Below are 15,274 nucleotides of genomic sequence, written 5' to 3'. Positions count from 1 at the left end.
CAAATAGTATGTATTCTGAGCTGACTCTTAATCCCAGGAGAAGGATGAACACTAATATGCAATCATATATTCTGCATCAAGAATCTTTAAGTTGAAAGATGTATGATATCATCAGGATGGAAGTAGTTAATTTCTTTTCCTTAAAGACCAATTAGAACTCGCTTGTTTTGAGGCTGTGTCATTGAATCTGTGTCTCCAGGAAGACACCCTGTGCACTTTGCCTTTAACAAGGATGTGGCTTCAAAATCACTTCCCCTAAAATTCTGTAAGATTTTACAAAGAAAACTTTTGCCAACAAAACTTTTTCTTAAAATGTAAATGTGCATTGATCACCCACATTAACAACTGAATTTTGCTTTTTTTTTTTTTTTTTGAACTACAGGATAATAAAAAAGAAAAAATCTTTTGACTCAATAGCTATTTTTTATGATGGCTTTTTATGTGCTTTCTTAGAGAAAAGTTATAAAACTTGGTCCTTTCAGTTTCCATCAAAGGTATACAGTGTTCCCTTCTCTTTGTGCAAATCACAAAGGAACCATAACTGTATGTATTTCCACATCCGATGTAAAATTCATGTCTCACTTGTGACTTATGCAAGGAAAATAGGAAGCTCCATTAGACAGACCTACAATTTGTCTGTGAACAGCGATCTGCGGCTAGGGAGTAGTTTCCTTTGAAATCATTAAATCTTTACAGCTAAGTCTTCCTTCTGCCTTGACAGATTCTACACGTTGCTTCATCATATGTATAAAATGATCTTTAGGAAATGCCTTTAATGACTTCAGTGATGGCTAAAGTTCATCTAGCATGCGCCTTGCATTTCAAAAGTGCATTTGGAGACACTTTTCATCCTTTTACTTTGATGGAGCTCACACAATGTCCTATCAGAATCTCAACGTGGCTTCATATAATCCTCAGTTCTTGATAGATATTTCTAAGACAAATCTGTACCATATAATACAAATTTAAAAACCCTTTCTCTTCTTTAATAGTTTCCTGTGCTTATTGCACATGTGAATTCAACGTTTGGCTCAACAAATATAATTTAAACACATCTTCAATAAGATAGAAATAACTGTTCTTTGAATTTCTGTCAAAATTGATATTTCTACTCTTTCTTCTAACATAGCTTAAACCAACACTGTTTCTAAATAACAACTCCAATTTCAGATTGCTATGATAGGGTAGTGTTATGAAATCAATGAAAAAATTACAGTGCCCTGAGATCCATTTTTTTGTTTTATTAATTTATTATTCATTTTACATCTAAGTTGCAGCCCCCTTCCTCCTCTCCTCCCTGCCCCACCCTTATAAATCCCTCTTCCAATTATTCCCTCCTCTTCTCATCAGAGAAGGTGAAGCCCCAATTTGGTACCACCTTGCCATGGAATATCTTTATAGCAAGACCAAGCACATAGTCTTCCACTGAAGCTCAACCAGGCAGTACAGTTAGGGGAAAGTGATTCAATGACAAATAACAGAGTCAGAAACAGCCCTCACTCCAATCATTGGGGAGTCTGCCTACTAATGTATAGGAAGTTTCAACATCTTAATATGAACATGAATGATTGCTCGTGTACATGGATATCCAGAACTGGTCCCCCACATCCCCTGTAGGGGAAATTGTCTCTGACTGTCCAGAGCCAGTCGCCCTTGCCGGTCTTCTGTGGAGAAAGTGCCTCTTCTTCTACCCCAGGCTGGTCTTCTTGTGCAAGCTAACTTTGTATTTTCTTTTGACTCATGCAGGTAAGTATTTTTTCTTTGTCATACACTCATAAATACCTTGAGGATCTTCAACAATCCTTTCATGATTCATTTTGAATACTGTCTGGATGAATAACAAGGACCTTGTAAAGCTTGACTGCAGGAGTCAGCACCTGGATAAGGGAACTCACCCTCTGCACCACACACGTGGCTCTAAGCCTCCCAGCCCAGAGGCCCTGCTGACTATCAGATAATCTCTCTTTTTCTTTTTCTTAGCAACAGAGCCCTTGTCCTTCACCCTGCCAAGTGTTTCCTCCTGTGTACCACATTCTGGATCACTTTCTGATCCCCCATAATGTCAGAGTCCATTTTGTCATGCATTCTCCACTTTACCAAAAATCCCCTTCCCCGGTAGATTAAATAATCAAACTCAGAGAAATTGAATTATTTTGCCTCTCAATAAAATATCTTGAAATGGCTCAGGCAGTAGTCATAAAGTCAATGGATAAACTACTAAGAACTAAGGCATTCAACATTTAAGAAAGAGGCCATTGACAACTTTAATTCTGCTTCCAACAGGTTAAGCCTGCGTGCTTTGTGTATATAACAAAGTATATAACTTACTGTTTGTATAATCTTACTTACTGTGCTGCAACTTACAAACTAAGGAAGAAATATTATAAAGAATTGAAATTTCAGAGGAAACCGTAAGAACGAAATGCTCACTAAGTAACTTGAACTTTTACTCTGAAGAAAATATAAAATTTCAGATTTTAAAATTACAGAAGATGATTAATGGGAAAAATACTATGTGAAAGTATTTCTGTATGAATGAAGTAACTGGCCAAAAGTAAAGAAATATATAAGAAATGTTTAAAATCCTTTGACCTCTTGTGTTAGTTGAAACCAGTCCATGGATAATGGGAAAATGTGAATATTTTTCTGCAGTTGTTTTACATATTTCTTCCAAAGGCCCACTTTCCTATACTGCTAGAGATGCTATCACATAAACAATGGTTATAAAGATAGTAAAAAATTAAAAATAATAGAAAATTTACAGGTATGAAAATAAGATATCTCCTGAAGCTTATATTTGAAAAAATATGGGAAATATATTTAGAATACATAGGTGAAAAATAAAGACAGAAAATACTATCCTGTATACATTTTTATTTAATATTGTATGAGAGGGAGCACATGTGCCCCGACATACATGGGCAGGCATCAGTGCTTCGCTTCCACCGTGTGTCTCACTGACTGAGCCCAGGGCATCAAGGCTTGCTGAGTGGCACTGCTGAGCCATCTCAGCAGCCCAATATTTTATGTTTTAAGAGATCTATGAACTGAGAAAGTGCATGGGAACAAAGCAGTTCCAAAGGCTAGGGAGATATCAAAGTTGACTGTGAGGCCTCTCTGCATTCTTCATCCCATCTTGCAGATCAGGGAGCCAAGAGCTTGAAATATGTATACACTATCATTATATTTGTTTAAGGAAGTTACTTTAGAACAAGTGCATATAAATCTATTATGGTTTTCATTTATCCTTGATTTTTGATATCCAGGACTGTTTTATAAGTCACATGATCATTTGTGATTTGTTTGCATTTTCCAACCTTTTTAAAAATATTTCTCATGGTATTCATGTAGTTAATACATAAATACACAGAAACACACACACACACACACACACACACACACACACACACGTTTTCTTTAATAGACCTTGAATTATTATCAGAGTTATTTTCTTCATATTTAAAGAATTTTGGGTTTCCATTAATAAGCACAGTAGGGCCATAATTATCAAACTACATCTCAACTGAAGACAAGTGAAAAGCTACATAAACTGTAATAATGATTGTTTTCATATAACATATGACAAAACAGTAATGTGAACACTCAGAGAAACAAACTAGATGACATTGGTCATCAGACCTATGAAGGAATCCTTACATTAAAGTTCTGACATGGTAGTCGTATTTTCTAGCCTGCTCAAGGCCCTGGATTTGATTACTGGGTGATAATCCCCACTCCCATCCCCCCCTAAACACATGTACATTAGTAAATAATGGTATCATTCCTGTAAAAGAAAACTTTTCTTTTTGAGTGTACTTGCTTCCTTTTTTATTGGGTATTTTTATTTATTTACATTTCAAATGTGTTAACCTTTCATGGTTTCCTCTCCGGAAGTCCCCTATCCAATCCTCCTTCCCCTTGATTCTATGAGGGTGCTCCCCCTCCCACTCACCCACTCCTGTCTCCCTGCTGGAATTCCCCTACACTGGGGCACTGAGCCTTCACAGGACCAAAAGCCTCTCCTCCTACTGATGCCCAACAAGGCCATCCTCTGCTACATATGCAGCTAGAGCCATGAGTCCCTCCATGTGTACTCTTTGGTTGGTGGTTTAGTCCCTGGGAGCTCAGGGGTGTCTGGTTGGCTGATATTGTTGTTCTTCCTAAGGAATTGCAAACCCCTTCAGCTCCTTTGAATGTAGTAGAACATGTGTCCTTGTTATATGTTGGAGCATCTTTTGGATATATTCCCACAGTGTTATAGCTGAGTCCTCAGGTAGGACTGTTTCCAGATTTCTGAGGAACCACCAGACTGGTTTCCCGAGTGGTTATACCATCTTATAATCGAACCAACAATGGAGGAGTGTTCCTCTTTCTCCACATCCTCACCAGCATCTTCTGTCACCTGAGTTTTTGATATTAGCCATTCTGACTGGTATGAGGTGAACTCTCAGTGTGGTTTGATTTGCATTTCCCTGATGACCAAGGATGCTGAACATTTCTTTATGTGCTTCTCAGCCATTCAAGTTTTCTCAGTTGAGAATTCTCTTTAACTCTGAACACCATTTTAATAGGGTTATTTGGTTCTCTGGAGTCTAACTTCTTGAGGTCTTTGTGTATATTGAATATTAGCCCTCTATCATATGTGAGATTGGTAAATATATTTTCCCAATCTGTTGGTTGCAATTTTGTCCTACTGACAGTGTCCTTTGCTTTACATAAGCTTTGAAATTTTATGAGGTCCCATTTTTATTGTTGATCTTAGAGCATAAACCATTGGTGTTCTATTCAGGAAAATTTCCCCGGTACCCATGTGTTCAAGGCTCTTCCCTACTTTCTCTTCTATTAGTTTCAGTGTATCTGGTTTTATGTGGGTGTCCTTGATCCACTTGAACTTGAGCTTTGTACAAGGAGATACAAATGGATCGATGTGCATTCTTCTACATGTTGACCACCAGTTGAACCAGCATAATTCGTTGAAAATGCTGTCTTTTTTCCACTGGATGGTTGTAGCTACTTTATCAAAGATCAAGTGATTGACCATAGGTGTGTGGGTTCATTTCTGGGTCTTCAATTGTATTCCATTGATCTACTTGATTGTCTCTATACCAATACCATGCAGTTTTTATCATTGTTGCGTTGTAATTCAGCTTGAGGTCAGGGATCATGATTCTCCCAGAAGTTCTTTTATTGTTGAAAATAGTTTTAACTATCCTTGGTTTTTGTTATTCCAAATGAATTTGAAATTACTCATTTTAAGTATATGAAGAATCAAGAATCAAGAGGGAATCTTGATGGGCTTGCATAGAATCTGTAGATTGCTTTTGGTATGATGACCATTTTTACTATATTAATCCTGCCAATCCATGAGCATGGGAGATCTTTTCATCTTCTGAGATTTTCTTCAATTTCTTTCTTCAGAGATTTGAAGCTCTTGTCATACAGATCTTTCACATGCTTGGTTAGAGTCACACCAAGGAATCATTTGACAAAATTCAACACCCCTTCATGATAAAAGTCTTGGAAAAATAAGAAATTCAAGGCCCATACTTAAACACAGTAAAAGCAATGTACAGCAAACCAGTAGCCAACATCAAACTAAATGGAGAGAAACTTGAAGCAATCCCACTAACATCAGGGACTAGACAAGGCTGCCCACTTTCTATTCAATATAGTACTTGGAATTCCTAGCCAGAGCAATTAGACAACAAAAGGAAGTCAAAGGGATACAAATTGGAAAGGAAGAGGTCAAATATCTCTATTTCCAGATGATATGTTAGTATACTTAAGTGACCCCAAAAGTTCCACCTAAACCTGATTAAAAAAAAAAAAAAAAACATCAACAAAGTGGCTGGATATAAAATTAACTCAAACAAATCAGTAGCCTTCCTCTACTCAAAGGATAAAAAGGCTGAGAAAGAAAGTAGGGAAACAACACCCTTTACAATAGTCACAAATAATATAAAATACCTTGATATTTCCTCTTTCTAGAAGGCCTCTATATTCATTTATAATCCAGAGCAGAATTTTAGGGACATTCATTTAGGATTCAAAGTGCATTGTTATTTATGTGCGTGGGAGAACATCCTCATCTAACTTGCCATGCAATCTAGAGCTGGGCCGGGGAAGAGGACTAGAGACAGGAGGAAGTGTGTTTCTGGGTCTGAGGATAGTGAAGAAGGTTGTGAGAAAGAAAATTGGGAAATACATAGGCTCCATTGAAAAGCGTAACATGTAGATGCTAAGAGGTAAGTCAGCGAAACAGAGCTGAACATGAAAAAGATTCTAATGCATGAGCTTGCACTAGAGAAGGCAGAAGATCAGCCATTGTCAACCACAGAGCATCATTATTAATGCTGGAATAATGAATACCTTTCCTATATCTCATGAGAGCACTGCTATAGTCCAGTTTTTTTTATTATAAAATGATATAGTACAATTTTTATGATGCAATAAAATATCTGTGAAAATATTGACTTAAACTTGAGTTTTGAAATCATTTTCTAAACAAGAACAGCTTCAGAACTCAAAAAACAAACAAACAAACAAACAAACAAACACGTAGCCTGCAGAAAATGTCCTTCTAAAATCCTGTCTTAGAAACCATCTAAGATAATATTTGGGCAGTGAGAAGGTTTGATGACAGACAAATTCTATTTAATAATTTCTTTTTGAGAATTCCATACAAAGACCAGTGTACCCACATCAGTCTTCAACCCTAAGTTCACTATCTCTTTATTAATTGATGTTTATACATACATGTATACTTATCCTACTGAATATATTGGAAACAAAATTTAAACTTGGGTAAAATGGTCTAAAAAGAAACAATATTAAAGATTCATCTTTTTTTGTTTTTGTTTGTTTGTTTGTTTTCAAATAATGTGTACGTAAAATTTAGTGGTGTTTTCTTTTCAGACCAAAAAGAAAAACTGAAACAAATTAGTTTATAAATAAAACCTACAAGAAACTTCATACTTTCCTCAAGAAACAAATGCTATTTAAATATTTTATACAATATATTTTAATCATATTATTTTCTCTCACCCAGATGTTCCAGATTCCCTAACTTCCTACATACCTGTATCTTTCTCTCCTGTCTCTGTCTCTCTCTATATATATATGTGTGTGTATGACTCTCTCTGTCTCTCTATGATTGTTTCTTTGTCTCTTTCTCTCTCACCCTCACTCAAAAAAATAAAAGTTAAAGAAACAAACCAAAAATTACAGTGAGATAAAATATAATAAAAGAAAAACCAGAGTACTTTTTGTGTTGGTCAACTACTTCTGGGCATCGGGCCTGCACTGGAGTGTGGACACCCCATTTGAGAAAACTGATAGACTTTTGTCAGCAAAAATTAATGTAGCTTCTTTGTTAGAAATACACCCTTGAGTCTACTTTTTCTGAATGCTGGACTTTTGTCTGGGTTGAACCTGTGCAGGTCTTGTATTTAACTAAATACAATCGCACACAATCCTGACAAGGATACAGGAAAAGTGTATCATATATTACTGATAGGTATAGGTACTGCCACTTTATTGTGGAAAACCAGTACTTATTAAAGTAAAAAAATGGGCATTCCCTTTAATCCATTAATCCAGCTTTTGTGAATATCTCCTGCAAACCATGACAGCAACACTGCAATGCATCAGCAACTTCATATAACGAAAAGCATCAAATGAAAGCAGCGCTCTCCTGAACCCCAAGTTATGAGGAGCAGTGAACCCATATTTTCATATAATGGAGTTATATAGAGCTATTAATGAGAAAAGGCAAGCTAGTATTTAGTGAATAAAACCTTTAGTATTAAATAGAAAATATAAATGCTTGATATTAAAAAATTCTAGCTGGGCAGTGGTGGCACATGCCTTTAATCCCAGCACTTGGGAGGCAGAGGCAGGTGGATTTCTGAGTTCGAGGCCAGCCTTGTCTAGAGAGGGAGTTTCAGGACAGCTAGGGCTACACAGAGATACCCTGTCTCAAAAAAACAAATCTAAATGGCTCATTGTGGATAGAAACATGTTACAAGCATCAGGTGGATGATGCTGTATAAACTGTTCTACAGAAAACAGATTTGCTAGAGATGAGGTCAGAACAATTTCTTTATTTAATTCCCAAGTCTTTTGTTTGACTCTTGATCTGAAACTGTTAGCTATTTCATCAAAGTACATTTGTTACCCACAAATGAATTTTTACATTTATAAAATACTAGAGGGCTTCCAAAGGCTTTCTTGCAATCTGATCAAGAAAGATGTGATTCTCTGATCATATAACAGCCACATGGAAAGCAACTTGTATCTGCTGGCACTCAGCCCTAATTGTGATTACATTTTATTGTGCTCAGTCTATTAAGTGCTTAAATTAGCAGATAACTGAATCCATGTTTCTAATAGTGGAAAGGATATTAACAGAGCCTTTGTTCCCTATTGTAGCCCTGTTCCAACAATTACTTGGATGAAGGTTAACGGTTACATTCCCAGTAAGTCCAGACTGCGGAAATCCCAGGCAGTGCTGGAGATTCCAAACCTGCAGCTGGACGATGCCGGAATATATGAATGCACAGCTGAAAACTCCCGTGGAAAAAATTCCTTTCGTGGACAGCTACAAATATACAGTAAGTGTCTCAGAAGAGCACAAAGCTCTTCTCCCAAGGGTGAAACAAAAAATGCAAGTTGAACCAAGTATTGTTCATCTGGCACTGAAACTCCAAATAATAACTTGAAAACATAACTTTAATTTCTTTGGTATAGGAAATTAAAAGGAGCCTACACAAAATATTTTAAAGAAAAATAAACAAGGAATTTTCAGTCTCTTTGTCGTTGACTAGGAGTATAAAATCATAAAAATGAAATGTTTGCATCAAACTAACAGTTGATAAATTCAATTTTTATTTATAAGTGATATTAACTTATGTTAGCTCTTGCCTCAACTCAGGGGTCAAAATTTTATGCCCATGCACCAAATTCTACCTAGCTGCTGATTTAGGTAAATATCCATTTGTTTATAAATGCTCTGTTTCAGCTTTTGCTTGGCTCTGGAAGAATTAAATGGAGACAGGGACCCGCTGAGTTGCAAAGACTAAAATATTTGCTATCAAGCAGTTCACAGAAGTTTGCTGAGCTCTGGCTTGAGCTAATACATCTGTATAACAAATAGCTTCTGCAACTCGTGGGTGTTTGTTTTCCAAAAATGCTGGTCAGCCATCCAGGTAATGATAAGAAGTAGGGTGATGGGGTTCAGACATTCTTGAAATTTCACATTGGGGCCCAAGTGTCACACACATCTGCTTTTCACATTTTCCTAAATGGAGAGGGGAGTGACAATGAGGTCATGTCCTAGTTGAAGACACCACAGAAGGAACACAGAGAAGGAACAGCTGTGAGGAGAGTGAACAGACTTGGAATATGCACATGACTGATTCATCCACAACATCTAACTCTCATTACATCTCAAGACTGTGTCTCCAGCAAACCGAAAGTCCTGTGAGGGGATTGCAAAAGAGCATTCTGAAATGCTGTGAATTAAAACCAACCATTCTATAACCGCAGTAACTCCTTCTGGATTTTATCTCTTTGGCAGATTATACCATGAACACTTCCCTCCTTCCCTCCTTCCCTCCTTCCCTCCTTCCCTCCTTCCCTCCTTCCCTCCTTCCCTCCTTCTTGCCTTCCCTCCTTCCTTTCTCCCTTCTTCCCTCCTTCCCTCCATCCCTCACTCTCTCCATTTCTCCCTCCATCTCTCCCTTCCTTTCTTTTTCCATCCTTTCTTTTTTCTTCCTTCATTCATATACATGCTATCAATAAAGCATTGAATTGGGAAAAATGAACCTCAAATTCGAGCTGAAAATGTACAAAGAAAGGGTCCTGAGGGTTCAAGGTACATTCTGTCTTGAAAACTCTAGATAGACCGTAAAAACCATCAGAACCTTGAATGGCTGAATGCACAAAAACATCTGGGGAAAAAAAACTATCCCTTCATACATATGAAGGATGCACACAGGGTCAGAAGCTTTCAGACTGTGGATGCACCTATAAGTATAGGTTCTTCATGAACATTTATATTTGACTAATAACAAGTATACATATTAATAAGCCTTCCATTGCTAAGGCAAAACACCTGAGATATTCAATTCTCTTGAAAAGAATGACAGTTAGTGCTGGCTCATGGTGTCACTGGCTTCAGTCCAGGATTGCTCATTCTTGTCACATGTTGTGATATTGCACACCACAGAGAAAATATGCATCTGTAAAGCAGATACCAATAAAGGTTGAGGGGAGTTGAGCCCCATTTGGCACAGCCCTAGTGCACTGACTACCTTCAAATAGATCCCAACTGCAAAAGGTTTCAGACCTCCCCATCAATGCAACAGTCTGGTAACCAACATTTCTATATATAGGACTTTGGAGAAGCCCCCTGTGCTAACCCCATGGGTGTCACAATCTTGGCTATTTTCCTGTATCTGTAGTTTTATTTGAACTTCATGTTGAGTAGTAGGGGTCCTACAGAAGCTCTGCACTTCACGTCTGCCTATGAGAGAGTAAAGTTACATTCCGAGGTTGCCCATTTTGTCAAAGAATTAGATCCATCATTGGTAGCAGGCAGTTAGTTTGTTTGTAACAGCATTGATATTAAAATATAATGTAACAAAGGATAGAACAGGAAGAGACCCATGCTGTTAAATAATAGGTAAAAGAAAGATAAGTTTGTAAGTGTGGTGTACATAGGTTAAAACTATAGAATTCAAGAAAAAAATAGCAAAAATGAAAACTCTACATTTGGGGAGTGGTTTGAAGTTCAGAATAAACTGCACAATTGTTCACGTGGGTGTCCTGTGGCATAATGTATGGTAGATTTATGAGTTAATTTCTTTGACACCTCTAGCTCCTGATGCTTTACCCAAAACCTAGTTTTAAACTGTCACAGAAAAATTGCACCCCACATTAAACTAAACCTTGCTTGTTAGCAGTCTCAATTAAAATAAAAGGAACAGATTGAACAAGAAGGAAACTCGTGAGGAACATAAGAAGGAAGGGGGAAAGGAGAGGGAGGGAGGGAGGGACGACTGATGGAAGATAGAAGGAGGGAAAGGAGGCAGAAGAAAGACAGTGAAGTGGCATCCATAACTTAAGCAACTCTATGGGGGGATGGGCTTAGGAAGTGAGGCAGGCTGTGTACATAAAGTATAGTACATAAAGATATGTAGCATGTGTCCCAGCCAGTGATTTGGGGTTGACAATAACTGTATTGTATCTATGGTTTAGGCTTGCATAGAATTTAATGTATCTGTAACCACAGTGCTTAGGATAGAGGCATGTTGTACTGTTTTAGATAGCCAAGAAAGGATAGTTGCACTGCAGTTGTAGATAATAAAGAGGAGATATACTCTCACTAAGGTTCTGAGCAGCACCTTCGTTGATTATAACATATTTTAATGTCTACAGTTTAATTATATGCATTTTCAAAGCAACCTTTTTGAGTTTATTTTCTATCTTTCTTTCTAGAACTAAGCATGCTGTTCAGGAAGCAGTGGATAGTTTTTATTATAAATCTGTCTTATTATAATGCTTATTGCTTTTATATAAACATCACTCCACAGGATTCAGCTTGAAGCAAGTGAATGGAAAGACAGAGCAGTGACTGCTGACAGGTAGTCACTGAGAGCTATGTTCTAGGCCGTACATCACCATGGTTCACACATTAGCCCGAGTGACACTTAGGAACAAGAATATCATGTCTACAGAGATTAAGAAAATATTACTACAAGTTGAGTTGGAAGCATATGCTGTGCTTAGGTGGAAGTGTGGATAGAACGTAGGATGCTAGAAAACAGCCACGAGACAAAAAGAAAAGGAGGAGGAGAAGGAGGAGGAGGAGGAGGAGGAGGAGGAGGAGGAGGAGGAAGGTGTTTTAAAGTAATGGTCTTAAGAGTGCAAGAAAATACATTCTCTTATGAGATGTTACAAACAATTGTGAGAAGTGGGCAGCAGACACCGAGCCTTTGGCTTTGGTTAAATGAATAAATAAACAATATAAAGCTTATTTTGACGTATGTACAGTATTAGATTTAACATCCACCTTCACAAAAATAATAAACTTAGTTTTAAAAATTACAAACAACCAAACAAAAAAAACCAAACAAAAAAGAACAGAATCCAATCTGGAGTTGATGACTGAAGCTCGTCTCTTAGCTCCATCCTTGCTAGCTATATAGTAAGAAGAAGATGATCCCTACGGACTGTGTTATCCAGCTTCAGGGGCCACTGACACATTAAATTATTCTTATTCTTCAAAATTGTGTTTTTCTATGTTTGAATTTTCAAGAGTGTTTTACCATACTAAAACTATACATAGGTCCACCTTAGAAAATTATATAAGCTTACAGATTCCCATTTTTTAAAAATCATTAATGATGCCATGATTGTTTCTTTGGGGAAATATTTTCTTGCCTTGAATCTATTACTCTGAAAATGGTGCCATATATGTGTTTGCATCTAATAAAAAAAATGAAGTTGAATTTATGTATAGGTGATGGATTGGGGCAGAGAATGAATCACTGTTTATTATGTTCAATCATCATAGCAGTCCACTGAAATAGGAATTATCAACTACAGCTTACAAATGAGCCTCATTAAAGAAATTCATTCCCAGTTATAGATTACAGCAATGGTACTAAAGAGAAGGGCTTGAACCTATGTTCACCCCCCAACTATATCATCCAGCACTGTACATGAGCTTTCTTTGGCTTACAGCTGAGAGCCATAACAGTAAAATTGATCTATGTCAGTAAAATGTGTTGAGTCCTCAATACTTAAGATACAGGAACAGAGAAGCAGCCAATAACACTTAGCATATGTCAGGAGAGACTTACAGAGTTCCCAAAGATGAGAGGTAATAAGCATGGCTTGCTCTATGCACATCTGCTTCCTGCATCACAAAATGGAACTCGGAGATGGTTCTGAAGCCCAAATGTATCCTGTAAGTAGCTGCCAGGATATAGTGCATCTGGCGAGGTTCTAATGGTTTTTCACTTCAAAGACCATATGTCTCCTCAGTTTTCTAAGCCCTGAAAGGTGTGGTCCAACATAAGCTAGATGAAAGTTACAAAGCAAACCTGGGATTTTTTTCTCATTTAAATTATGTGTGAAGGTATGTTTATATGTATGCTTCTGTATGTTTATGTATACAGAGTATGTGTACATGTGTATGTGTGTGTGGGCGTTTGTATGTATTTGCTTGTGGTGTACATATGTGTGAATGTGTATTCATGGATGCATGTGTGCATGTGTGATGTGTGTATATGTCTGTGTCTATGTGTGGTATGTTTTATGTGTACAAGCATATGTGTGTGCATGTGTGCATACATGCATGGGTGTGTGCGTGCACACATGTGAATGTCAGAGGACAACTTTCTTCTACCTTGTGATCACAGGGGCTGAACTCAGGTGTGGGATAAGCATCTGTCCCTCTTAAGCCATGTCACTGGCCCTATTTTCATTTTCTAGATAAATGAACAATTCCCCACTATGCAGACCAAGTTGTGGTGTGTGCTGACCCTGTGCTACTATTTAGAAGTTAAAGCCACCTACTCCCCCTAGTTAACTTCAATCTGCGGCCAGAGAAAAACTTAAAGGGAACTAACTGCATGTCTCTGATTTTATATTACTTGGACTCCTCCAGGATGCTGCCCTGAAATACTTTCAGGCTACAATCTAGTGTGTGTTTCTAAAACTATCTTCTGTTCCATTTCACTGCATCTCTTACTACTTTGTGCGTGTAATTAATGCACAGTTGCCAGTGTAGGGAATATGATGCAATGTTAAAGCAAAGGATACCAGCAGAAGAGTGCCATGAACACTGAGACGACCTTGTATTGGATGTAACACCTTGCACATCATACACAGTCGCAGATGATAACTTGTAATACCTTGATGTTTGGGTATTGAGGAAGATTTACTTTAGTAATATGGAGTTTATCTTCATTTTTAACATCATCCACGACTCACATTTTCTTTGTGTTTGTACATATGTGCATATTTGTGTGGCACTTGAAAATACTTTCTTTTAAATCAGTTGCCAAGCAGCTTGTATCCATTGACTGGGAAGAACATCTGAGGACACAGGCAGTCACACACAAGGTACAGACTTGCTTTTGTTACCATGTAATACTATGTAATACAGATGTTGTCTAATATGGAGCACACTGCTCAGTTCAGCCCTAGGAGTGCCCCTGCTTTGATTGTTTCAAACAAATGATATGAACGCACAATTATTTTCTTTAAAATATTATTAGTTACAAGTAAGTCAGTGAAGAAAATACCTTTAAACTTTTATTTTATACATTCTATATAAGTCCCCAATGTTTAATGATAATGAAATCTTTCTATGTTACCATTTTAAAAGATTCTTCACTAATTATATTGAAAGAACTTGATTAAATTCTGAAAAATTTGTGCTAAATAAAATTAAAACTCAAAAATTAGTTTTTCAAAAATCATTCCCATGTACACATACAGACATGTAGACGTACACAGACATGTAGACATACACAGACATGTAGACATACACAGACATGTTCACATACACAGACATGTACACATACACAGACATGTACAAATACACAGACATGTAAACATAAACATACACAGACAAGTTCACATACACAGACATGTACACATACACAGGCATGTACACATACACAGACATGTACACATACACAGGCATGTACACATACATCAGAGCCTGTTATGTGCTGCTGTCCACAGGAGTTATTCTTTCAAGTGACTGACTCCCTACCATGTAAGCTCTAGAGAGAAGCAAACCAATTGTTTTAAAATGTGTGTGTGCATGTGTGTGTGTGTGTGTGTGTGTGTGTGTGTCTGTCTGTCTGTCTCTGTGTGTATCTCTGTGTGTGTCATTGTACATGTTTTTGTGATGTTTAAGTTGTAATTTTTGTTTACAGAGATACCTTCTGTAAGCAAAATACTCATATTGTCCTATCTGTTGTTTGGGAAACAGTTTGGTGTGTAATGACATGCTCCTGTGTGTAATGATATGTACCTAAACAGGGCACTGGTGACCAATGCTTCAGATGCAGGAGAATTTCGGTGAGGTTGAGGCTTGCCTGGTCTACAGAGCTAGTTCTAGGACAGCACAGACTACACAAAGAAACCCTGTCTTAGAAAGAAAGAAAGAAAGAAAGAAAGAAAGAAAGAAAGAAAGAAAGAAAGAAAGAAAGAAAGGAAAGAAAGAAAGAAAGAAAGAAAGAAAGAAAGAAAG

General features: G+C 37.3%; 1 protein-coding gene across 1 annotated transcript in view; it reads left to right on the top strand.

Moving 5' to 3' along the window:
- Positions 1 to 15,274, top strand: part of Cntn5 (contactin 5) — a 1,169,992-nt gene that overhangs the window by 879,530 nt on the left and 275,188 nt on the right. Inside the window, exon 10 of the mRNA XM_029543057.1 lies at positions 8,431 to 8,612. Coding sequence (XP_029398917.1) covers positions 8,431 to 8,612 — 182 coding nt within the window. The remainder of the gene's footprint in view (positions 1 to 8,430; positions 8,613 to 15,274) is intronic.

This window comes from Mus pahari, chromosome 10 (assembly GCF_900095145.1).
Source record: "Mus pahari chromosome 10, PAHARI_EIJ_v1.1, whole genome shotgun sequence".
Lineage (NCBI taxonomy): Eukaryota > Metazoa > Chordata > Mammalia > Rodentia > Muridae > Mus > Mus pahari.
The sequence above is the reverse complement of the archived record's forward strand: the minus strand, read 5'-3'. Positions and strand labels throughout refer to the sequence as shown.